Source organism: Oreochromis niloticus, linkage group LG12, assembly GCF_001858045.2.
Source record: "Oreochromis niloticus isolate F11D_XX linkage group LG12, O_niloticus_UMD_NMBU, whole genome shotgun sequence".
Taxonomy (NCBI): domain Eukaryota; kingdom Metazoa; phylum Chordata; class Actinopteri; order Cichliformes; family Cichlidae; genus Oreochromis; species Oreochromis niloticus.
In genome coordinates this window covers 18,278,725-18,305,933 of record NC_031977.2, presented here as the reverse complement: position 1 = coordinate 18,305,933, position 27,209 = coordinate 18,278,725, and the positions used below count along the sequence as shown (strand labels likewise).

Sequence of the window (27,209 nt, the reverse complement as noted above, 5' to 3'; positions counted from 1 at the left end):
GAAGACATTGTCCATATGTCTGTAGTATCGAGCTGGATAACAATACACAGTAAATTAGTAATTGTAGCACACATTTCCCATCATGCTTTTCTTTAAAATGGTAATCTCATATTAAACATAGCCAAAGTTAAACAACAGGATACTTGCAAGTAATCCCTGTGAGCCAAAAGACTGCTCTAAACTCTTTTTTAGCAAAGCTCTGGTAGCAGTTTGAACAGCAACATCAAGTTACTTTATGTTCTGTTAGTGAGAGGTAGACAATAGGAAGAAAGCGGACTTAAAGGCAGGTGGCCTTACAGGAAGAACAGCCATAAGGGCTTGTTTCAGTGAAAGAATGAACCGAGACGTTGCATGAAGGCCCAGTAACAGATAAACAATGATTATCTGCACAGGGAATCATTCAAGGCTACTAGAATAGTCCAAAAACAAATATGTAGAGCTAAAAAATGAACAAAACTGTTTCAGACCTTCTGGTTTCCTTGTCCTAAGCTACTGAAGTTAATAATAAATGTTGGTCTGATTATTCAAGACCTTGTACGTGAAGAGAAGTATTTTAAATTTTATTCTGGATTTAAGAGGGAGCCAACGAAGAGAAGCCAATATAGGAGAAATATGTTCTCTCTTTCTACTCCCTGTCAGTATTCTTGCTGCAGCATTTTGAATCAATTGAGGCCTTTTAAAGGATTTTTTACAACATCCTGATAATAACTTTACTACAAAGTTCTTTGCATATTATGACTCCTGTGTTCTGCTAAGCAAAAAGGATCAATCCATAAACATGTCGGCCCCTTTAGTCTCTGTTGCCCTTTCGCCTCCCGCCTGTGCTACCCGTTTTACAGCCTATGAGTCTCGTCTGATCCTCGTCTTGGTGTGTTTTATGAAGAAACAGATACACACACACACAGACAGAGCAGCTCTCTGTGTTTGGGCCATACTGATTTGTTAAGTAGGGCTTAATTTGTACAACACACACTTGAGCATAATATGACCCCCTATGCTCTATGAGAGAATTTTGCCTATTTTTTTTTTTTTTTTTTTTTTTTTTAAAAAGCACCTACTCCACTCTACTCACTTTTTAGTGTTTTCCATTATGTGGTAGTACCTGGTAACAGGTGCGTGTTAGTATCTACAGAGGCGGGCTTTCAAGCAAGCTGAGTCGAGCCGAAAATATAATGTCAGACTGCAGGCCACTGATTGGCCAAGGAGTGATGTCACTGGATGAATCATGAGAGCAACTCCTTCACAAGAATCAAACACAAAAAGCTATAGGTGCAGATACACATCGCGTCAGTGTCATCCATTGTTGTGGTGTTTGTGTCAGATACAATTTACGTCACGGGACTTTCGGGCCACCTTGCTTTAACGACCCCACCCACATTGAGTTCCATGTCCTTGTATCGGAAAACAGCTAAAACAGAGTACAGTAAAGTAGACAATTGTCGAGTTGAGTCGGTGCTAGCGGAAAAGAGTTCATTTTTTCAGTGTGTAAGGGCTCATGTAGACGTCTGTGTTAATGTGCCGTTTTTTGGGACTAAGAATTTGCATTACAAGCCACTGACTGTGGACTTCAAGCAAATTTCAAAGTAGTATAACAGCAATGACTACTTGGCACTCAGTTCTCCAGTGGTCTGTGTCCATGTCTGCAATGGAGAATAATCAAAGTTTAAAAAGTGGTGGGGTCAGGTCATGGATCCATGTCCACTATAGGGTTAAATCTGAGCCATTTTAATGCATAAAAATATGTGCATGAACAGATACTCATACCAACTACATGTTACAGTAAGAAATGGTTCTCAGATGGAACCAGAAGCATGAATACCAAACTCCAAAAGATTAGAACCACCAGTGGACGAAACTGATGTTTATACCTTATCATTTTTCTACTAACAGGATAAGTTAAATCCATACTTTATGCTCGAATTTACTGTGAAATTTGAAGTCCCACTAACACTTCGACTAAACTCCCGAAAACCCAGGCAGGGCAGAAGAGGCCGACAGTTCGACCAGAGAGCCAGGCGTTCTTCACATTCCACACCTCAGCCTCAAGCAGCTCTGTTATGAGTATGACTAATGAGAGCAAGTGGGCTGCTAGGGTGTCAAATGTAACACCCTTTGAGGTGTTAATGGTGTTTGTGTCTGATATACACAATTAGGAATTTCAGGGTTTGCGGAGCGAGCACAAGCGGCTTGCCTCAAGTTTGCAGAAAGTTATGATGGCATGATACACAAGTTCAGGAATGCAGCTGGCATGAAGCAGGGCATCAGTAATTGGGAAATTAACAAGCACCAGTGGGATTGCCTGTGTATAGCAGTACACCTATTGTGTGCATCTTAAAAGTTTCATATTGTGAAAATGCATTGTTTTGTGTTTCCCCCCACCTGCAGGCTTAAAACAAAAGCTCTGAAAATTGTTAATACGTTACTACTTTCATTCCTCCACTACATCTATATGCTCATCCACCTTTAAAAGCCATTTTCAACTTTCCATATCAAACCGCAGCTACTTGCAAATGTTCTGTTATTGGTTGCAAGAGTGAACAGATATTCCTTAAGACTTAATACAACTATCCATCCACCAATCCTTTCTACTGTGTATACAATTCAGGGTCCGAATACTCTGGGGGTCACTGGGCAAGAGGCAAGGCACACTGTGGACAGGACGCCAGTCTAATCACAGGGCTAACACACATTCATGCTCACATTAACACCTACAGCCAACATAGAATCAAAAAACATACTATTCAACTCTTTGGATGGTGGGAGGAAGCTGAAGTAACCTCAGAGCTCAGTCACACGGAGAACATACAGACTCAACAAAGAAACCCCCCAGATGGCCACCAGGTTTTTACCGGGAGCCCTTCTGCCATGAAGCAACAGTACTAACCACTTTATTATCCCCATTGCCTGCTAATTGGTTGTTATTGGTTAAGGCAACTAATTCAAATGCTCAATCAAGTGTGAACTCTGAAAGCTTGAGAAAAAATATCAATAGACTGGACACTTTTCTCCACCTACACCATCTACTTCTGAGAATTCTTTTTACAGCCGATTTCCTCACTCCACTCTGCTTCGAGTCCCTGAAACTGCCTGCTTTCTATAGTTTGTGGCTAGCCTTCTGGCTCAGTACTGCATATATGAATGACAACTTTTATACTGGTTAAGCAGATCATTTATTTTACACCATTTGCCTCATGAGAGACAGCAGTGAATTAGAAATTGTGCATTTGAGGTTTTAGAGAACTCTGCACATTATTGCTGTTTTTACAGTCGACGAGGCATGCTTTCCAAAAAAAAAAATAAAATAAAATAAAAAAATTTTTTATATCTGCTAACTAGCAGTGTTCTGGCCCTTTCTTGCTGCCCAACCCATTTCACGTGGCAGTTGTAAATACTACCCAATACCATATCTCAGCAACAACATAAAGCAGCTGGGTCATTTCGGGTTTAGGTATAGGTCAACAGATTATTCGACTTGCGATGTATAATGCCAGTAATCCCCAGCACCTTTGATCAGTAAATAACCCAACCTTTAGGCCCTGTGTATTCAGGCAGGTATAAGACCTTAACACCTCAGCAGAGGAGTGTACAGTGATAAGGCAACTTGTCCACACCTCGGCAACAAAAAAAAAAAAAAAAGTCAGCATTTTGTGAGGAACAAGAAACTGCACCAGAATAAACCACGCCTACACGAGCAGCAAGCGGCTGTGCTCACTGTTGAATACCTAACATGTCCATAACTACACTACAGACATTTGAATCCTTTGAGAGGAATGTCTGAGGCCTAGAAAACAACTGGTTGCATAGCAACAAGTAAGGCTGCAGAAAATAAGGGTGAATCACACCCGACGGATACAAAGCACAACACTGAAACATACACAAAAAAGAAGAAAAAAAAAATGCATGAACAAGATTCCCTGAAGGCAAAAGAGGACATTCTTCTCATTCATACAAGGCCTGCACACCACACTTCCTCTCCTTGCAACTCAACATGTGATTCACACATGCACACCACTAACAGGGTCTTGCATGCATGCCGTCCAGTGCTAAGAGCTTCATGGAAATTTCCACTTTTGCAAGTCTCAGCCTATAAAGCTGAGGTGAGGAGCTAAGGTAGAGATAAACAGCTGAGGAGTAAGTAGCAACAGCGGCTCTGTTACACACGGAACATTATCCCAACATTTACAACCTCTGAATGATAGGCCAGGAACAATGCAAAGCTGGCTGTAAACCAGAGCCATATTTCATTGAACAGATTAAGCAAGCATACCTGTAGATAGTGTAGAGTTTATTATTATATATTTTTGCAGCCAGCATCTTTGCAGCATCTTTGGTGACAGAGATTACTCAAATGAAAATCAAAGCTTCCATTATCTTCTAGTACGTCTAAACAGAGATTTTACACCCCCTGAGGGATGGACTCTCCTCACGTCTATTATGAGCAGAGTACATGCTGTGACAGAGTCCTGCACTTTTGGCTGAAAGCTGCTAAAACAAATTTGGAATATATGTTAAGTTGCTGGTGCATTCAGATGTAGATAGATGAGAAATGGCTGCGTCTTTTCTTGCAGCAAACTAAATAAATAGCTAAAAAAGATTTCATTTAAATTTTCTTTAAAGATTTGCTACTTAAAGAAAAAAAAAAAAAAGAAGCCAGGAGTGACACTGATTATCACATTAAAATATTTAAATACGGCACTTGGATACAGTGAGTGACTCATTGACAGAAACAACATCTGACTCCAACCCAATTCTCTCATCTTGGCCGCTCTTCATATTTCGGCCTATCCCAGAATTCACATGTGTACTGACACTGCATGAAGCAGCCAATGGCAGGGCAGGGAGGAAATGGTCTTGGAAGCCTGTCAGGCAGGGAGCAGTGAATGACCATATATGGTAAAATCTGCAGTCAGCAGGACTGAGAGGCAGAAGCTGCAAAGGCAGAAGCAAAATGACCAAAGTATGGGGAAAGACCCTGGGATATCATGCACACCCAGTGCATTTTTGCATAAAGACACAGGAAGCAGCTACAAAGGCAGTAAAACCTAGTGAATATTAGACAGAGGAGAAATAACGTGTCACTGTAGAAATGCCCAGGGATTACTAACAGGCACAGGCTCAGCAGAGTGAATGAATGGTACATTGATTTAAAACCCACACTCCAAATTTGATTTCTGTAAAGTGCTTAGAAAATAAAGGTGCTGCTGGGTAAAAGTGTTTATAGAGCAGGATTTTTTTATAACACTCCCACCATAGGATGAACCAATCAGATTTCTATTTAAAGGACTATGAATTCAAATCCACAGTAACAATTTACTCATCCTTCCCTCTTCGTTCGTGCTGACCAGAGGGGAGCCATCAGGATTTTTCTCCCAATTACGAGCTAGCTGCTGTATTCACTTCTACAACTTCCTTCATATGGAAATCAGGGAATAAATTAGCAGGCATCCAGCTAAGAACGAGAAAGGGACAGACTGAAAGCATGAGGGAAGGGAATGACATGTGCAAAGCTAGACATCTGATCCCCTCTCTATAAATCTCATTTTTCTCTCAGGAAGAGGCAACAATACTCGTGGCTGTGCTGAGTCAGGGCGGCCTGCCGCACTAACCCACAACCTAGTGAGTCACACAAAAGAGCCACCCCCATGAGGTCAGGTCACAGATCTGAATTTTAGGTGATGCTTTTTATATACCCAAAAAAAAAGCAATTTGAGGACAAAAGAAATATTGTTTTTTCCCCCATCTGTGGGCTTGCATGACAGTAACAAAGACAGTGCACAGTTACTTATAGCTTAATTACAAAGGGGGGAAGGTGCATCATCACACTTCTGCTGCCCCCCGTGTAGCCAAAATGGAGTAATGACAAAGGGCTGTACTGGGAGTAAGCATTGGGACAAAGGCCCAGAGCAGCTGGCTTCCCGTAGAGACTAGGAGCCACACAGCACAGGCAGATGGGTTAGCCGCACAGATGCACCCTCAAATTAGAGATGCAAAGGGGAGGGAGGTCGAGGACACTGAGAGGATGTGCACCCTTGCAAAAAAAGTGGAATGAGGCCCAAAAAACTGAAACTCAAGAGTTTTATCCACAAAGCAGAGCTGCATAAATGAGAACACAGAAAAACAGGCTCATTTACCCGAAAGTTAGTGTAATCCATTTATAACTGAGAAATAGCCATTTCCATGTAGTCTTTTAGCAATGGCGTTAAGTGCAGAGATCACGTCTTTAATACCAATCCACTGCTCTGCAGTCTAGTCATACAATTTGCAAGAACAGACTTGTCCCACTTTTGAGACCTGCATTGCCAGCTGAGGCTATACTGAGATTTCCAGATGGACCTGCTTTGTCAGAAAAAAAAAATCATTTGAGAATAGTAAGGTCATAAAGACTTGAAATAGAAGTTAAAAGGAAAAAAAAAATTAATAATTTAAGCTTAAATCCTTATGTTAATTGTAGGTCCTAATAACTGTCTTTTCCCATTATGGTAATCTGTAAAACAGGTTTGGTGGCACAAATACATGTCAAAGTATCTATAACATGCATACATACAAATCTTAACTAACATAATTCCCCTTTCAGCCCCAGGCCCTCAAAGCATGGGCTGCTCTATGAAGAAAAGACTCACATTTGAAGGACTAGTTTGTCAGGGTTACAAGAAAATACGTGGGAAGATCTGAAAGTCTCAATTGAGGAAACTGCCTAGAGGTTTTCGCTGTACAGAAAGACCTCACTGACAACTTTTTTTTTTTAATTCAGCAGTGAAAGTAGACTTTGTTCGGGAGACACACCATTACTGTACTGCGGCATGGCATGCAAAGGGAAGCTCAGTAGCACACAGACACAGAAAGAGGAGGACCCAGGAGGAGTGTGAACCGGTTCGAGCTCGCAGCCCACCTCCAGTACAAGCTTTGTATTGAATGAGGTGCTGAGAGGTGTTAAGCTGTGTGATGACAGGCCTAAGGATCTGGTCTCCAGTGCCAGGGCTAGCTCATATGACATGGCAGTGTAGTGGTGTACACTAATTACAGGTCCAGGGTAGATCTGTCAACAGTATTGCAGTGCTTATGTCACTATGTCAGGACCTGCTACTTGGCCACTGCCTGACACTGACAAACAAACACATGCAGGCAGCAATTCACCACTATCAAACATAACAGCAGCCAATAGGTTTGTGGGACATGCCAGGACACTGGACCTCTATTGCGCCTTAACTAACCTAATTATGACACAAGGTAAAAACAAAAGGGGAGGCATGTACCCTGCTAATTTGTTTACATCCAAAAACACATCAAATGCCCAGCCCAAAAGGAAGTGACTCCTAACATGGAAGCAAGGATCAGGAGACCGTTTGCTCCAGGGTTTGGTGTAGCTTCCATTGTACTCGCGCGGCTTGTGTGAAACAACCCAATGTTAAACATTAATCCAAAGGTTTATAGTTCAACTTTACATTCATATTACTCAAAATATAATCAGGGAGCACTGAAAGCATGTAGTATGATAAAGAATACGATTTAAAAAAGGAAAAAAATTTTAAAAAAAATGCTTACACATTCAATTCACTCCATTTGCACGCCCCAGCCCAGTCCAAAGGGCGCACGACACATAATAGACTCACCTTGTGCAGAGGGAGGACGAGGAAAGCTCCACCACCACTGGCCTCAATAATTATGGCGACAAACTTGGGGTTGACCGCACAGAAGGCGCTGTCCCATGTGACCCTCGAGACCCGGATATCATCGTAGCACTGGTCATTCTTCACCGCCTGGCCGAAGACGTGACGGAATTTGCTCTGCCGTACAACTCGTCTCATATCTGCAGAAAAAAGGCAGAGAGCACATTTTTTTAAAGACACACGTTGTGATGTTAAACCCATTCATTTCAGCAGAGGTTTGAGAGGGTGAGACACCCAACGAAAACATTCAGCACATTTGTGATAACAGACTGAGAACATCAGAGATGTGATAAGAGTCTGAAGTTGTCGCTATGCACAGTCTCCTTGTATCCATTTGGTCCTCAGAAAGAGGAGTTTGTCACATGCATGTTTCAGATTGACAGATTTATCACCTTTTTTAAATAATATGAGGAGGCTACAGTGAAATATAACGATATGATTTCATGGTTTCTCTAATGTCAGGTGAGCACTTCCAAAAATGTACTGTGGAACAGAAAATAAAATGTGTTTCGTGAGATTTTAAAGACTAAACTATTTCCAGTGGGTAGCTGTAACCCCCACCCCGCCTCCTAAATCTTCCATTGTGCCAAACATTAAACATTTGACATACTAACAGCATGTATCTGTGGCACACTTTTAGAAAGAGCCACTTCTCAGAGGGAAAAATAGGACATACCCAATCCAAACAAAAACAGACTCTGTGGCTGGTTCAGCTAAAATCTTTACCAAGACAATCTGTTGGCAGACAAAGGAACTCTGGAAAACATGCTCATTCAAAAGCTTTAAGTTCCACAGCTCTGCCTACAATAACAAACCACTTCCAAAGATAATAGAAAGCCATCCAACTTCAGACAAACAACTGAATGAGGTCCAATCTTACCAAAACCTATAGATAGGCAAACACTCTTGGGTGGGTTTCGGACTCTGACTCCTTTATTCTATTTTTTTAATATTGCACATGGGAACAGTTTCAAAGCCTGAATCACCACGACTAAAGCACGGCACAGGATGTGGGACATGTTTTGAAGGTGGTTTTCCACTGTGTGCAGAGAGAGACAGGGAGAGAGAAGGAGAGCGAACGAGCAAGGAGGAAAGAGTGACTATGAGCGAGAAACACTTGTGTGGCATGTTTCCGACAGGACAAGGATCACAACACATGCAGGAAGTTCGTCCTGTTGAGCTGTGGGAGTGTCCGAACAGCCCAGATCTACCGTAAAACAAGTATAGAATGTCATTAACTAGTTGAATGAATAAGTTATTAAAAAGCTAAAGAGGCTCATTTGTTCAAATGGAATTACATTTTTAATCTCAAATTGTAATCTTGCTCAAAACAGGGGTTTGGAGGAGTCCTCCCTACATTTATCTGGTTCAGGAGTGCATTGGTGTAGGAAACTCAAACTTGATTACTTCTGGAAAGAGCTGATCAACTACATTGATCTCCTTCAAAGATAACCAAAGGTAATTATTCTGCAACTTCACAAAACCTTATATAATGAGCTGTAATTACTCTTCATGTTTGTCAAAAATGGAGAAGGGGGGAAATTTTTTTTTTTTTTTTTTAAATGGGGTGGGAGGGGTGTTTTTCCCAGTAATGCGATCGCAATCTGGGTCAACACTTTACAGGAAAACCTTGTGATAGGCAACCCTTGTTTGCGTACCTGTACAGCTTTGTTTGTCACATAGCTGCGTGTCAGTAGAAACTGAAATCAGATACCTCCCTGGAGGAAAATGTGCTGACGGCACCAAAATATGAAGCAGATTTGCAGGCTTTTATTTGCCCATAGCTCTTTTAATTACAGGTGAATAATATGATTATTATTTCAACCTTGTCCTTTTTTTTTTTTTTTTTTTTTTTTTTTTTTTTATGCATCTCTTCTAACAAATACAAGGAAACCCTTGCACACATTGTGAGGTATTTGCCATATGTGTACGCAAGACAGCAACCTGACTTATTAAAAAAAAAAAAAAAAAAAAAGGCACTTGAAATATGACTAACTCTTTATCACATGAAAGCCTACATGTGCCCTTGAACTCTCAACCAAGTGGTTTCTGTCATATTTCAGCCTGCCTAAAGATCAAAATGACTGGGTGTGCATCAGAAGTTAGTGAGGGTGGTTTGTGTCTATCCGACTACCCTTGGAAAAACCCGGAAATTATTCAAATGGTCGTTAAACCACATCTGTATCCATATATACTGAGGTGTCAAAACTTATCGTCAAGGGTACAGGGGAGGTCATCAAATGTTCTCTTTGTGGAGTTAAAGGAAATATTCTAAAGTCAAACCGACTGTACTTTATTCTGTGCAGAGAGATCAAAAACACATGAGTGGAAATAAACTATGTGCACCATATGAATTAGACAAATCAGACGTGATGGCGTGACTGCTTGAGGTCAGGATATGGTATGAATATAGTGGAGTGAACAAAGAGTGCAGAGCAGGTGTTTAGAGAGGGCTTAAACCCACATTTTTTTGCTTTTTTGTGGTGGTGGTGATGATTGAGGATGTAAATGATCACAAAAATGAATTCATACTTTGGTTTCCTGCATAGAGTGTTTTTTTGGGGGGGGCACAAATCAAAACCGGTTTTAGCCAGCCCCTAAAGAAAAATCATCCACAGTATAACAACATTTTAACCAGTTTTAATAAGTGGGTTTCCATTTACTTTTTCATAACAGAAATTTATCAAATGGTCAGAAATAACTGACAAAAGCATCGTTTTGGTGTGGCGAGTGACATGTTGCTTTTACTGTACAATTATGCTTACATGCATAGCAAAAACTTAAAAAGATCCACTGCGAGCCTGAGAAAAATCTTGTAATATCATTTCATTTTAAATAAATTTCCCTCCATACAACATACTGGTGGGCATGATTTGTGCTTCTGCATAAATCAATGCAACGAAGAAAACCTCTGTCATTTTAACAATCCACTGGGTACACAGCATGACTGAGCTCCATTTAGTGACACAGCCAAAACTAAAGCCTCATCCACATAAACAGCAATTTATCCATCAAATCTGCTTTATTTGCTCCACCTCAGAGTTGAGATTAGTTTCACTTGCTATTTGGCCAACAGTTATTTTGCCTGTGATCACTACATAATTACACATGCCATGGCCCGTGTTACAAGAACAGACTAGCTGCAGTGTAAGTTCAATCCTCACGACACACGCCAACAGTCCCTGCAATGTAGTCTAAAGGCCATTTTGGTATTTGCAGCCGTCTTTGTGGTATGCCAAGGCTTAAGACGCGCAAGATTGTGATGGTTTTAACAGCCATTTCAATGATAGATCAGTACAGGGGCCCAAAGAGTCCCAGACTGTGTGGAGGGAGATGTTGCAACACAAAAGTGAACCAGACCAATCGGAAACTCCAAAAAAATGAGATGCAGCGGTGTATTTGGAGTTTAACCTATGCTAACACTGTCAAGGCAAACCACTAAAAAGTTCAAGAATTACTTAAGCATTGCTGATACAAAGTGAAGCACTAGCTTATGGCTGATTCTTCACCTTAAATGTAAACTGGTGGACGATTTAAGTGAAGGGAGTTTCTTTTGTTTGAAAACTTGAAGCAAGCCTACCTATCAGGATAATCAGGTGCAGCTTAGTTTTGAAATGCCAGAAGACAGAGTCCCTGCCACACTATCATCAGCAAAACAAGCAGCAGAAAAGGCCCAGTATCACATTACTGTTGTAATGCCCAGCTACTCAAAAGTGATGTAAATATTTTGAGAAAGAAGTGTTTACACTACAAATGCTTAATAAAACCAGACTGATCCACCGTTTTCTAGATTGGATATGCAACCTTAATCACGACGGATGGGCAGTGTACACACTGCAGGTCCGAGCAGACTGGGTGGGGTGGCAGTTAATTATACAACATTGGGTCATGGTGAATAGGCCATGTTGTGTAGTAGTGACGTGTCCCAACAGGAAGACGGCACAGTTTCTAAAGAACTTTGAGCCTCCTATACTCACTGCAGACTAGAGTTACATTTATTCCAGAAGTATTGCACTTGTATATAAAAAGCAGGACTCTATCAGTAGTTTTGGACTACATTCAGACTCAAATTGAAATGCTCCAAACTCCAGACTTTCTCTAATGATCAATTAACAGTCAGTGGAAGCAACTCTCCAGCTGGGAGCCATACTCGAGTCGCATACTTCATGTACATGATTTATACATCAAGTCCGTTAATCACCAGTTATTTGTTATGTTTTCACTGCTATTATTCCTCTTCAGTTTTTTTTTTTTTTGACATTTTTACTCAGTCGTTTTGTGTAATGTGTAAAGGGGCACATATACCAGTGTCTCTGATCTCACAGAAGGTAAATGTCACCAGGGCCAAGCTCAGGTGTTGACAAGAGGAAGGACAGGACAAAAAAAAAAAAAAAAAAAAAAGCAGCAGTAGTGTCACAGCTGAACTGAAACACCAAAGCAAAAGTTATCCAGCCATGCCATTTATTAAAGTAGAAAGTCTGTTATGTCAGGTCCATTTAGAATGCTGTCATCTGCTTGGTTCCAAACACACATATAAAGCAACCATGACCACACCAGTTTTCCTCATTTGGTAGCACATATGGTACTGAATGTGTTCAAATTTAAAGATTGATCGTCTTATTTGCTCAAACTGCAAAAGTTAACATAAAAACAGAGAAGAACTCTCAAATAACAGCTTCTAAATAGTTAAATTGATTACAGCTTCAAACTGCAGATATTTAGTGTTAAGTGGCACTGGCATGTAAAATCAGCGGGGCCTGTGTGTTCAGGCAGTAAAGGCTTGGCACTGGACTGACAGCTTCAGACATACGTCAGTGATACAGAGACACTCCCAGGAGAAATGCTGTGTGTATTCAATGATAGCCTCCTGAGAGTTACAGTTCACTGATTCGGCCCCAACTCAAGGAAAAAATAAATAAAAATCTTTCGGGCAAATAAGATGAAAGCAGCCCCATGTACCTTATTGCCTTCTGAGCCAGCAGTGCTGAGCCTGATGTGCAGAGACAGGAGGGGGGCCCAAGCCCTGAGGAATGGCACCAGTGTGACACAGATTTTAACATCCTTGTTTGTATTCCTCAACTGCACTCACATCTGACACTGTTAAGCAACTGAACAGTATTCCAGTCATGTTTAACCAGTATCAAACAACAGACAATACTACCTTTAGGAACAGCAGAGTTTCTAAAACCAAGGTTTCCCTTTGGGCTGGTGCTAGATTGGGCCCTCAGACTGAGGGACACTCCACTCTGCCGTGCTGGGCTATTTTGCTGTGCAGAAACTGATTTATCTTCTGCATATATTCTGTCACTCATCAATGATGAGACTGGGTGACCACTGGCCAAGGAAATATAAATGGCCCCCTTTAATTTGTGTTATAAAACAGTCATCCACTGTGGCAGCACCTCAGTGACAGGAGACATTTCATGCTGCCACAGTCAGTTATGCTCACACATTTCAGTTAAAACACCTCAATCTGTCAACACCCATTTGTATTCCAACCGGTTTCCCATTGACACGACTAAACTACAATATTACCAAATATCACTCCACTGTTGTAATAATAAAGACAGAGCAGTAAAGAGTCTCTCTGTCATGGTGCTGAAACCCAAATATAACCTCTTGTGAATCAAATCAAAGCAACTCAAATCAAGAGTAAACAATATATATCAGTTAAAAATCCACTTCCAGCCTCTATATGTTTTTAATCACTTTGTTTTCAGGGTTCAAAACTGCGCTTGCTGCTTTGTGTTTTAGAGTGTGCTTGCTGCTTGGTGAGTAAGATGTGACATAACATGAAAATCCCAGCCACAAATCAGGATGAGCTGATGTTGGAGAGGGAGGGGCAGCGGAATTAGAGCGGAATTACAGACAGAGCCTAAACGGTCACCAACAGTCATTATGGAAAATTGCTGTATACTATATACTCTTATTAGCTGTATATGAATTACATCAACCTACTTTCTTTTCCATCAGTATGTCAACAGGTATAAAGAAGTTAAAGTTTAACTACTTTTAGTAGCTCCAAGATCATTTTAAATGAAGTTTAACACCGAACCTGTTACAGCAATATACATCAAAAATTAAAATATACTAGTTTTATGTAAAGTTCTTAAATTAACAAATAGTGCCACCTTGTTAAACTCAGCCCAGGTCACTGCTAGCCATGCATGCAGGTTCACACTAATGACACACTAATATGGTGGTAATATGGAGAGGAAGGTGCATGGGGTTGTATTTGTGGTTAAAGGGTATCATATTGTACCTTTAGTAACAGTCGCTATAGGACAGACATTTCTTTCTCACACTCAAATACCCTCACACCACACACACCCACCCGCCAGAGCTCATTGCTCTTCACACACTGGCTGCCTTTTGCCTTTTGTCACCAAGACCGCATGAGACGCCACCTAAATCCCCTTCCTGTAACCAAGGCCACGGACCACTATTGTAATCAGATTCCAGCTACATTCCAGCAATTTTTGAAACAATGAGATAACGTGCCTAGTTTTTTTTCTCCCCCCACCTCTCTCCGACCCCAATCTGTGCTTTCATTCGTAAGCATAGAAAACACTACACAGATAGTGTTTTAAGGAATGCAGCTGTATTCTTTTACAGCTTGTAGACAAAATGAGAAGGACAGTGATAAAACTCTAAAAATAAATAAATTAATAATTGTAAAATGGCTTTCCTTGATACTGCATATTGACCGTAACTTTTGTATATTGACTTCAATGGAAAATCTATAGAACTCATTCCACCCACATTTTGACAGACTACAATCCGCACTAAAGCAGCCGTGGACGCCAGCACATTAGGAGTGTGAGTGAGATAAAAGACCAAATGACTACAGATGATGACATTGATGAAAAGAAGGGTCAGAGGAATTATGTAGTGTTCAGATGTTTTAACCATTGTTAACCAATGTTTGATCTGGCAAAACTTTACACTGGATGCTCCTCCTGACAACCATCCCCATTTATCTAGGTTTGGGATTGGCACTAGGAATACACTGGCTTAATGCCCCCCCCGAGCCCCTTTATGTTTGCAGTGGTGATGGGCGGGTTGAAAGATGAGGTCAGACAGTTCACAGGTGACACTGATCTGTAGCGAAAGTAGGGAGCAGCTGGAAGAAAGCCTGGAGAGGTGGAAGTATGCTTTGGAGAGAAGAGGAATTAAAGACCGCAAAAGCAAGACAGAACGTGTGTGAATGAGAAGGAGTAGAGGTAGTGAAGGTAGATGACTTTAATCATCAAAAGCAATGGGAATACACAAGAGGGATGAAGAAGAGAGTGCAGGTAGGGTGGAGACAAGTGTCAGCGGTGATTTGTAACAAAAGAATAGCAACAGGAGTGACAAAATATATTGAAGATAGATTAGCCAGGCAGGAGAAAGGAAGACCACAAAGAAGTCATGGATTTAGTGAAGGAGGACATGCAGAGGATTGATGTAACAGAGGAAGATGATAGGCATGGTATGAGATCAATATGATTCTTGGTGGTGACTCCCTGAAGGAAGGAGCTGAAACCAGGAGGAGGAGACAGTTTAAGTGTGACAAAGAAGCAGAGCAGCTTGCACTGCATACTCTACCTTTTTTCCACAAAGGCGTGTAAATACATGTAGATGCCAGTACAGGCAGTCAAAAATGTTGGATTTAAGTAACCAACCCTCAATGCATAGTAACTACTGGCCATAAATGATTCTCTCAGACAGCACATTCCCAGCTATCTGAATGGCTGTGCCATACTTCAGTACCAAACCAGACTTGTGCTCTGAGCCATATATGAGCCTCACTGCCCACTTCACTAGAGCAGTACTGTTCTTGAATCTATTAAAAACATTTTTTTTTTTTTAAATTAAATGATATGGTACCTATCTTTTTGTTTTTAAGATATTATTTTGTGTTATTTTGCTTGTGTTGTTTTGTAACACGTTTTTGTCTGATCAGAATTAAGATTCTCTCTCACACACTTACAAAAAAACCTTTAAACCTGAGAGAAATTTTATATATATATATATAGACAGATTTATGAAATTACTGTCACAAGATTTTTTTCCATATCGCTCAGTCATAGAAATACATTAGATTTACGACCCAAGAGCAGCACAGAACTAATTACTAGCTGCGATCACATACCTCAGATCCTATGTTTAAGAAAAAACTGACACTGGCTGTTTTCCAACTTCCTCGTTTCATAAGAGAAAAAAAACAGACTCTTTAAAGCCAGACATAAGAAACAAATGTGTCAGAAAACGTCTGTGTGTTCAATGTGAGACTGGCCATGCCTCAGAGTGCTCAAGCTTAGCCCTTCATCCAAACTCTTTATCACTTTCTGATCTGTAAGACTTTAAGGACTAAATCCCAAACTTCTTATCCTACTTAGAAGTCAAGGTTTAACAGGAACCACTTTAAAGTCTTAGAAAATTACTCACAACAGGAAAAACCCTAGTTTGTGTTGGTGTTCGTGTGTAGGATTGCATTTATCTGTATGGACATTTTCCTTTTCCCGTGAGACAATCTACATGATAAGCCAAATGAAAAGCAGACAAAAAGTCAAAACCTGCTTATTCCTTTACTCAGAAAAGAAAATCTGCTGAATATTACCGCCTCAGTGTACAAAGCATATTCCTTCCTTCTTCCTGATTAGATACCTCCCCTCCCCCACTGACTAATGCACAAACCACCACTTCATTTCAACAGATGTTGTAAGTGGTGGTGGGAAAGACCAATGGATAAAACAGTATTAGTCTGACTGCACCTGCTTGAACTGCTCATCTACAGTTCATTACAAAACTTAAAGAAGACGACTAACAAGAAGTGGACTGCGGACTTAACTTCATTCTTCAGCACAAGAAGAAAACAAAAAAAACTTTATGCCAAACATATCAGGACAAAACAGAAAGGGTATTTAGATGTATATGTTTGCCAAACTGACTACTGGCTTGTTTTCATAACATGGTCTTTGTTATGAACGCAACTTGTCTGAGCAATGGGGACTAACACAATTAGCAGCACGGATTTAGCCAGCTGTCCCTTTTCTTATCTACTAGTCCAGTCTAAACAAGCAAACGCACAACTGTACTAAGCAGGTAATTACTCAGATGTATCTGTGCTCAGATTTAAAAAAGAAATTTATACACCGTCGATCTTATCTAGGAAAACAAAAACAAACCAATAACATAAATTCAAAACCAGTTGATTTTTTGTGGGTTGAGCCATTTCATGTTAAAAATGTCTGGCGTCAAGTTGTCTGATTATGTAGGAATTGAGATAACATCTTGCACAGACAGGACAGAGGCATGTAAGAGCTGCTAAGCGAATTGGGTCTTTGATGCAGAGGCCAAATCGATGACTCAATGTTTAGCTTCTTTCCACATGACGCTGATAATGTCCAAGCATCTAACGTACACATAAGGCGCATTCAGGCCAAAGAGTCTTGTACTAGTCCAGCAAAAACAACTAGAGGATTTTTTTAGGGGGGGGGGGTGTAATCTCAATTCACCCTGCCAATAGGAGCACATGGAGGTAGCTGTGTTTGGTGCAGTGATTTTGATATTCATGATAAGATAAATTGCAAAAGAGGCCTGCAGTCCATAATCTAATCTAAAAACCAATCTGAAAACTTTCTACATAATACTTTGTGGCATGTGCTGGTCCTTGGCCAGGGACAGCTACCAGTAAGTCATACCACGGAAAATATATGCTTCCTATTTCAGTTTCATGATTTTCTCTCTACACCTTTCCTGCAGTGCATGGATGCCACAGAAGATGAGATGAAATGGAAGCAATGGCTTTTTCTGTTTTTTGTATGACTTGTTGCATTTTAGCTTGTTTATTTTGGTCTTCCTGTGCTGAAAGCAGGCTTGCCTACCCTAATGCAGGCACTAAAAAGACTCCACAAGTGGGATTTTAATGACCTTGACACTTCCTACTTTCTTCCATCTGGACAAGCAAAAAAGAAGAACCGTGTAAAGGTTTCTTCAGTCCGAAAGTGCTTATTCTGTATTTCCCTGAAAAGCCACAACTCTTGTAAAAAAAAAAAAAAAAAAAAGAAGAAAAAAAAATCCACCAGATGGGAAGCGCTTGATTTAAAGAAATCAACAGTAATTAAATAAATGTAACGGACATGCTGGATACCATGTTACTTTCATGTAATTCGCAATGTTTAAAATGCACTTGAAAGTTCACCACAGCCCACACGAGAGCGCCTTGTAGCAGCTGATAGGAACAAACACTCCCTCACATCTTATGCTCAGTTTCCCTCTGCTTCCTGACCCACTTCCTCTCTCAGCCCAGCCATAGGAAGGCAGGCTATCCACTTCTCAAGACCTTGTACTGCAGCACAACAGGCAGAGGTTGACGCGTCTGGAATGGCTAACAAGTCTAAACACAGCTGTAGAGCTGTAGTACTGCTGACCTCGGGGTCGCTCTGTCAGCCTCACCTGCTTTTGTGACTCCCAGCATGATTTGCACATGGGGAGAAGGGGAGACCCTCCAACTGCAGAGCTAATTACACATAGGAGCTGAGTAACCTAGTTCAAGACAGGGGCCAAGTATGTAAGTCATGCTGCCCTTTTGGCACACTAACCACAGTCATTACAATTCAAACTACCCTATTGTCATAAACAAGCAAATGAGCCAGTGGTGGCGCACAGACACAGCGATTACACAAAAGAGTGTTTGGGAATTCATGCAGCCACTAGTGACTCTTTACAGAGACTACTTATGACTGCCAAATGGGAATAAAGGAGACAGCACTGAGTATTTAATTATCTCCGCAAAACCTTCAGATTTGGAGTCAACAATTGTAATAAATCATTTCCAATGGTGGTATTGGTTTGATTGCTTTCAGTCACTTTATCAAGTAAAAAAACCCAAAAACAAATAATCTCTAGTTCAGGCGTTTGCTTTTCTCTATTCAGTGCACCTGTTTATTGAATATGTACTGGCCATATAATGAAGTCAAAAAGAACGATCTTGGCTTGAGAAGCAGCATTTGTGAACACACAGAAACACAGTCATGTCCCTGTCCAACCCCCCCCCCCCCCCACTCATTCATTAATGGCAACACCCATTTAATTACATCTGTGGTCCAGTTGTGGGCAGTTTAATTAAAATATTGAGGCAATAAACCGTTTTTGACTGCAAGTCAAACAACACTTGCATATAATATACAGCTCTCCACGTGTTATGAAGCAGAGGCGGTTTGGTGATGGTGGAAGAAGGGGGGACGCAGTAATCTATGCAACTGGGAGGTGCATCCACTTTCATGCTTTCACTCCTTCCCATTTATCTTCCATAACACTGTGTTAGTGGGTCAGTTCTGAACCTAGCAGCATTTGCGTGAATACAGTGGACTCGAAGAGGGTAATTTACTGTATGTGCGAATGAAAGACTTAATATTTGGATATTTTTTCGAGCCCATTGTTCAGTTTGAAAGAGACTACAATGACGCCAGCAGTGAATGCCAGGGGGCAGGGCGCGGTTGCACCTCGGCGTATGTGGGTCTACCGTTTGGGAGATAAGTTTTCCTGCCGCACTATGGCTAGCTACCCCACCCCGATCCATAACGTACAAACGGCACATTTCCTCCCTCTAAACCCTCTTAAAGAGCCAAAGGAACAAAGCAGAACAAAAATCATCTTTGTCTATGGGCTAGAAAGTTTTTCAGCAATATCAGTTAACTGCCACTGAAGGCTAGTGCTAGCTTTACCGAGAAAAAAAAAATGTTCCCATTACACAGACTGTCCCGATTCATTTTAGCTAGCGCATGCACTTTCGTGTCTGGACTGCTGTAGTTGGGTGAAGAGGAAAAAACGAAGATTGCCGCAACCAATTTAAGAGAGCGAAGCAGAAAAACGAAATATTCTTAAATAATCTATATCATCTTTAACCTACCTTCTGAGAGGAAAATGCAAGTATCTCCGAAAGCCGAAAGAAAAAGCACAAAACCCAACGCGTATCCCAACTGATTCCTCCTCCCTCTGCCGGAGCCGCTGCTGCGCTGACACAAGCCGCTCTCTCTGTGTGCTCTTTCCAGTCTCCGACACAGGCCCCGCCCCTCCGCTGCTTTGGCGAGCGCTGCGTGGATTACTTTCTTTGAAGGACACAGCCCACAGCCAATCACAAGCATAGACCTCACACTTCCTTTCTTCAGGTTCCCACTTACTGAAAATTACTCCTAAACTGTGTGTTTATGGCAGCTTCATACCATTTCAATCTCTATTGCACGCCGTGATGTCCTCCTGTTATCCATTTACTACATACTGGTTATTATATACATATTTTTCTACAATCATATGTTTAGAAAAGCACAATTTCACTACCGATTTAGATGAACTGCCAAATGCAACTCCTTAATGATCCAGGAGTATTTCATAATATGGCATAAGGCTGAGGCAAAAATAGCTGGATAGTCTGGCTTTTTTCTGGGTGGGGGCAAGCTGTCTGCTACCATTAGAAGGATACACACACACACACACACACACACACACACACACACAAGTCCATGTGGCTAAGTTGGCTAACAAAGTTGGATTAAATTTTTTAGGCTTCTTCCAACATCAATAAGCAAAAAGTGTGATTCAGGATGAAGCAATAGCAATACTTGCACAAAATAACTGCTACATACTAGCATAGTAGATACTGAAATTACATTTCACATCTCCATAAGAATACAATGTACCCCAAGTGTAAAACAGCACCACGAGATGGCGGTATTTCACAAATCCAGAGATTCCCTACACTAGAACAGCCGTGGTCTATCAGGCATCCTTTCCCAACATTTTAGGGCTCATATGCCAGGAAAACTTCAATAAACACTGACACTGATTCATTTTCCTGCTATCCTGGTATTCTCAGTTAATGTGATGCTCTAGTAAATGGAGTACTGCACAAAAGTCTTAGTCTTGTTTTAGTTCTGTTTTTTTGCGCAATACTCAGCGGAATCAGTTCCCAGTTAATTCTGCAACAAGAATGATGACCTCTAAAATATTACCAGGGTAATAAGCAGTCGTGCAGCAAATGATGGCTTTAAAAAAAAAAAAAAAATGTGCGCCCGTACACCAAAAAGAAATGGTGTTGCTTCAAATGTAAATACCAAATATTTAATTTCTGATTTATCCAGTATATATGAAGTCATGTATGAAAAGCAATTTGCGTTAATATTTAAAGATCTTTGATTTAAGGCTTAGGTTTAGCCTCCTTACACTCTGCAAAGTACTATGTATGTTACAGTGTAGAGTTCAAATAACTTACCTTTTCTCATTGATGACTTCCTCTCCAGGGGCTTCTCGGGGGTTTTCTGAGCAGAATCAAAAGCCGCCTTCATCTGTGCCACCTTCACGGACTGGTTCTGCTCATCCGACTTGAGTTCAGCTAGCTTTGGCCGCTCCTGGTGCTTCAGCTTTTCATGCAGCTGAACTGTCTCCTTTATGAGTTCAGAGACAGGCCTTGATCGGGGAGTGCCCAGGGACTTGTTTCTCTCTGAGATAGAGTCATCATCGTCGTCGTCTTTGCCAGGTTTTTTAGCAGTTTCTTCTGGAATTTTGTTTTCTGTGTTAAACGTCATATGAGCATCCTTCCTCATGCTGCCTGAGACTTGGTGGATTTCCTCTGAGGTAACCGTGCCACCTGAACTCGAGACTGAGCCAGCATCCACAGCTAGTGCAACAGTTTTCTTCAGGGACTCTTTTCTCCTGACCGACTGACTATGTGCCTTTTCAGAGTCAGATAACTGTGGGTTGCTTTTGCTCTGAGCATCACCTCTTATCTTCAGAGGAGGTCTCAGAGTGCTGGTGTCTGTCTTTTGCCCATCATTCTTTGTAGGTGGAGACAGAGAGGAAGATGCAGATTCCTCGCCACTCACTTCACTTTTTTCATGTGAAACAGCTGATTTTAAGTCATCCGAGCCTACACCTTCAGAGAGGCCTATATCTGCCTTTATCTTCACATCCTGCTTGTTTGAAGCATCAGTTGAGTCTATGTCTTCAGCTCTGAAATCATGTGATTTTGGGCATGAGCTCTCAAAACAAAGCAAATCTGAAGCTGCACTGTGAGTAGAGACTGCTTGTTTCACATCCAGGTCTTTACTGGTGTAATCTTTTGTTGCATACTCTGCTTCATGCTTATTGGGTATCCAATCTGCAGAGGAGGACAAAATCCCCTTAATATCACTTTCTGAAAGGTCAATCCAATCACCAGGCGATGCTAATGCTGAACTGTCAAGGACCTCCTTTGCACTTACATCTACAGGAACATCTGACGTGTCCTTGCAGTCAGTATAAACTTCTTTTATTTTAGAAAGGGATGGTGTTGCCTCCTTTTTATTCCTCTTAAGCAGCTTCTCCAAAATAGAGCTGGGTTCAGTGGAAACTGGATTCATGTCAGCTGTATCCACTTGTGAATAAGCCCTTGCCAACTCTCTTTGGTCATCGGTGGCAGCTTCATGTTTTGTTTTACTTTCTGCGCTCTCCTTTGAAGGTCTACAGTGAATGGTATCACTCACGTCCAATAAAGGCGCTCTCTGAAGGCTGTTTTTCAAAGGATGCTGGGGTTGAGGTGGGGGCGGTTCTTTCCCCTCACTCAAGCGGCCCACTGTTCCCGCGCAAATCTTAATATCCTCATTCTCAACTTTAACCAGCATGGTTTCATTCAGATCCTGAAAGTGCAGAGACTCACTTCCTGCATGAGCTCCACATCTGCTGCTCGTCTGCATTATAGATCCCCGTTCAGAGATGTGAGAAGAGCTTGCGTCCTCTGGGTTTTCACCTTGGTTCTCCTCACGTGGTAAGGTTTCCTCTGCCGGATACTCCATCTTGATCTTTTTCTCACTCTTGATCTGACTGAACCGCTTATGAGCTCTTGCACTTTCCACAGTTTTCAAACTGCTCTTGCAGTCCTTGTCCGTCTCATGTGGAACCAGTGGAGCAGTCCTCCCTCCTCCTCCTCCTTCCTCCTTTCCTGCAACCCCTCCCTGTCTCACCTCTCTTGCAGCAGAAGAACTCTCCCACACATTCATGTGCTCCTTACTAGAAGGTGTTGTTGGCTCCTGATCCTGAAACTCTGGCTTTACCCCGGTGTTACTGCCCTCGTCTTCACATGATTTTTCTCCCTCTATGACATCACCTGCATGACTGCCCACACATTCAGAGTCATGGCTGGGCTTCGTCTCCTCCGATCCTTCACTGAAACTTTGCTCTCCCCCTTCCACTTTGTCTAGATTCTGTCCCATGATGGTCTGTGGAGAAAGACATGTTGTTAATCTCACAACAGTCGACCAAATCCTCCTTCAATGACACACTGAAAACTGAAATAAACAATAACAGTGAAAACAGAGGAGGAAGTGGGCAGACACTGTGCAGCACATTGCAAACACTCATAGTCACACGGGTCATTTTCATGGAGGTGGTTAATTGCCCACCTTATTACTTTAACTGCAATAGTATAGTCCCTGTTGACTATTTAATGCACTTCCAATGTCTGGGCCAGCTCGACTTTAAGTCCAATTACATTTGCAACATTAAGCAGTGAGCGATAAGTAATCCAGTAAATGTGTGAATCTGGGTTTTTTTTATTTTGAGCATCACAGATGATAAACTGTTACTTTCAGTCTGTCTCAGAAGCATGTAATTAGTTCACATTTCTTTAGCTGAATTTAGCAAAAATGTTAAAGATTACATAGTTTATCGGGCACTAAATAATATTTCTCAAAGACCTACTAGCTGAAAACTTGGCATATCTAGAACGCAAAAGTATCTTCAGATTTTGATCCACCAAACAATACCATCTGGCATCTTTTTGCCAACAGCTTAATTTTTCATCTTTACAATTTCGCTGCCAAGCAGTAAAAGCATACCTTGATAGAAAAAAAACAAACAAACAAAAAAAAAAAACACACATAGTGGAAAACTATCAGTCATGGATTGGTCTGCCCAGAGCCCTGACATCAAGATTACTGAGATTATGTTGACAGAGAACGGAACAAAAAGCAACAGACATCGAAAGAAGAGCTTCAGAGTTCAGGCCGTACTGAAGAATAAAGGTGGTCATAGCAGACATTGACTTTCTAGAACTGTACAAACACTGTTTTTTGCTTTTTATACTGTGCAGCTCTGCAGATGTTTCAATAAAGTGCTCCACCTATTTCCAGTTTTCCCAGAAAAATATAAAGACATGGTGGGTGGCTAGAGACTTCAGCACAGTGCTGCATGTTAAATGTAGGGAGATGTGTATATTAATTTAACTGAGGGTCTGTGTTGTATATCAGCAGGCTTCTCCAGAGAAACATTATCCTCCACAGCTGACTGCAGTTATTGCTCTTACAAATATGATGGAGGTGTCTGTGCTGCTTATGAAGATAAATGGTCAGAAAATATTACAGCCTTAGCAAGAGGAGATAAAATCAACTATTATTAAGCCAAGCATAAGGGGGAAAAAAAACAAAAAACAAAAAAAACCCCCAAAAAAATCACAATTACGCTGAAGAGATAAACCTTTCCATGAGTGTATCTAATTGTTTAATGGGTTACTACCCACCAAACTGCAGCAGTAAGCAGAGAAAATGCTTAAATACAATGAACAATGATCTGGACACGGAGTCTGTTTCCTGTCTACGGCCTCATCCCCTATCTGTGTGACAACATATGACTGCTCTTGTCTTATCATCTGACAGGCCTGCATGCTGGCCAGAGACATGTTGAAAGGGGCTACTGCTATCACAAGGCAATGGTGGCATAACTCTGTGGAGAAGCTGTGATAATGAAGGAGAGTGCAGATGTGCATGATAGCACACATAAAAGGCAGAAGGAGATGTGAGGACATCAAGTGAAAACAAGTGACACGTCTGCTTTCCTTCACGTCATGCGGCCTAGTCAGGTTGAAGCCAGTGTCGTAGCTCAGTGGAATTCACATTCACCAATTATCCTCCACCTACTCTCTCACTCATTGTAGGGAACCCCTTCCCTTAAGGTATTTCATCCATGCTAACAACAATTCGTGAATTATCCGGTCTCATCCCTCCTGAATGCCCAAAGCCCATCACTTGATCCCCATGTGCTCTGTTGCTCCAGCATACTCAGACATCCAGGAATTCAAAACCAGTGAGGCACAAACCAAAGTTTCAGCATGTGGAAAATACACAACTTACGGTTTCCCTAAGCTTTGATAAGCACAAGAGAGCAACAAGCCTAGCAAATGAAAGCGCTGCTCCCAAAATACACTGGGTGTAATATTAAATATCTTATTATATGTTGCAGCTGACACTTACCAGTTAGACGCTGTAGCCAAGTCGATCGCTCCTCGCTTAGGACTGACAGAGTGCTCTTTGTTGGTTGTTTGGTGATGATCGGTCCTCCCTCAAATAAACCAGCAACAGGAGCCTTATATTACATCCATGTGATGTCACAGCACATTTGACTAATAAGATCAGGGGGCGCTCGGACTTGTAGATTTACTTTTTGCTGTCGTGGAGATGTAAAATTAAATATCTCTATCACTGTTTGGACATAGTTTATGAAGAACAGAAATATTCAATCAGAAACAGAAATCATTGATTATCACTGTGGGAGGCCAGTCAGCAGCACTGTGTAATTGCAACAATGGGTAGGTATATTCAATGGCCACTTCATTAGGTATGCCTGTTCAGCAAAAACATCTAACCAGCAAATCACATGCAGACATGACATGCTGAAGTTTAAAGCATTAGAATGGGGAAGAAAGGTGATTTAAGTGACTTTAGAGGTGACATGGTTGTTGGAGTTTCAAAAACTCAGTTCTCTGGTTGAAAATGCCTTGTTGATGTCAGAGGTCAGAGGAGACGGTAACTCAAATAACCACTAGTTGCAACCAAAATATAACTTCAACCACTGGAAGTCCACACCAGGTGTAACTCCTGCCAACTAAGAAGAGGAGACCGAGCCTGCAATTCACACAGGATCACCAAAATTGGACAACATGCTTCCTGGTCTGATGAGTGTTGATTTCTGCTGTTGTTATGTTGATGCTAACCATGTCGATTATTTTATGAGCACAGTGGATAACGTGCCATGTCACAAAGCTCAAACTGACTTCTTAAACATGACAGTGAGTTCACTGTACTCAAATGGCCTTCACAGTCACCAGATCTTAATCCAATAGAGCACTTTGGGATGTGATGCAACAGGAGAGTCAATATGAACCAAAATCACGGAGAAATGTTTCCAGCACCTTGTAGAATTAAGACAACCTGTGGGGGGAGGGCCCTACCCTGGTGCTAGCATGGTGTCACTAATAAAGTGGCCAGTTTGTGTATATTTGAAAACAACAGCTTCAGTGGAAATGGCAAATACAAGTAGGTGAGAACAAAGACATAAGACACAAGGCAGACAAGCCCCACTAGCAAATATAGAAAGTGACTCAGTTTGTCTTTGCTTCAGTATGAATCTGTGTGATCAGGGTGAAACACAGGCCTACTGTAGGACACAGGCAGGACTGTTGCCATTTTACTCATTTCAACCCACTTCCAGGGTGATTACGTTTGCTAATTGTGTTAAAGTCCAACCAATTGAGGCTGTGGATTAAACGTGTAATGCTGTTGGGTTTTTAAACAATTCTCTTTCGGATTTAATTCCAAATCCTTGCATGTATTTTTCTTTAATTGTTTACCTTTTGTCCGTGTCTTCTGTGTTTCCTCGCGTCTTCCTCTGTTTGTCGTGTCTTAATTATGGCCGCTTCCCCTTTTAATTTGGTGATTGCTTTTCCTTGTGCGTTTCTTTCCTCCTGCTTTCGAATACATTTCTGGAGTTTGGTTTAGTTTAGTTTTATCCCCCTCCTTCTGCTAGATTAAAAAAAAAAAAAGTTGATTCGTGTTTTTACTTGTTACTATTTTTTATCATTTAAATAAAGTTTTATTTTATTTTATTTTTTTTGGGGGGGAGGAATCTGAACTTCACATCATTTATATCCTCGGACTCTTACCCAAGTGTTACGAGCTTAGCAATTTTTACACCTCTTTCCACCAACCCAGTTAAGAAAAGCAGGATTTTTTTTTCTATGTTGTGTCTGGGATAAACAGTGAGCATTTGTATGTCCAGGGGAGTGGGATATTATCTGAAAAACAGCTCTGGCCATTTCTTTTGTTTGCGCTTGGTTACTGGAGTAACGTCCCAAACAGGATGTGTCCTCAGATAATAAAACAAAAGTGGAGGTGCTGCAGCCAAGAATTCACCGGCAGACGAAGGGGAAGAGGGGCCCGGCCCACACCCACCGGCTGCTTACTGAAAGCTACTGTGCCGACAGACAGGCAGCCAGTGTTCTTATAAGCCGGTGTGTTTGAGTTTATAAAGGTCACTTTGAATCTAATCTAGAAAAAAAGCCAATCTATTACTAGTTTAAGGCAATGTTTAACTCGAAGCAGGCTTTTTTTGCAGATTGTTTACAACTGTTTAACAGGTTACATCAGGGGACTAGTCATTCATTTCACATCCGCTGAAAAACCAGTCCGAGTAGAAATGGGTTTTATTCACACACACACACACACACACACACACACACGATATAAAACTTGC

The 27,209-nt window shown here is 41.3% G+C and overlaps 1 protein-coding gene across 3 annotated transcripts in view; it reads right to left on the bottom strand.

Moving 5' to 3' along the window:
* coro1ca (coronin, actin binding protein, 1Ca) overlaps positions 1-26,449 on the bottom strand; it is a 37,531-nt gene extending 11,082 nt beyond the window's left edge. Inside the window, exons 1-4 of one of the 3 annotated variants that reach the window (XM_005473336.4) lie at positions 26,308-26,449; positions 24,932-25,019; positions 20,923-22,903; positions 7,611-7,807 (exon numbers count right to left, since the gene is read on the bottom strand). In XM_005473336.4, the coding sequence (XP_005473393.1) occupies positions 7,611-7,807; positions 20,923-22,897 (2,172 nt within the window). In that variant the 5' untranslated portion in view covers positions 22,898-22,903; positions 24,932-25,019; positions 26,308-26,449. Of the gene's footprint in view, positions 1-7,610; positions 7,808-19,563; positions 19,723-20,922; positions 22,904-24,931; positions 25,020-26,307 lie in introns of those variants that run through there. The other 2 variants (XM_005473337.4, XM_003451646.5) reach the window with 2 other exon arrangements.
* Between the last annotated feature and the right edge of the window lie 760 nt (positions 26,450-27,209).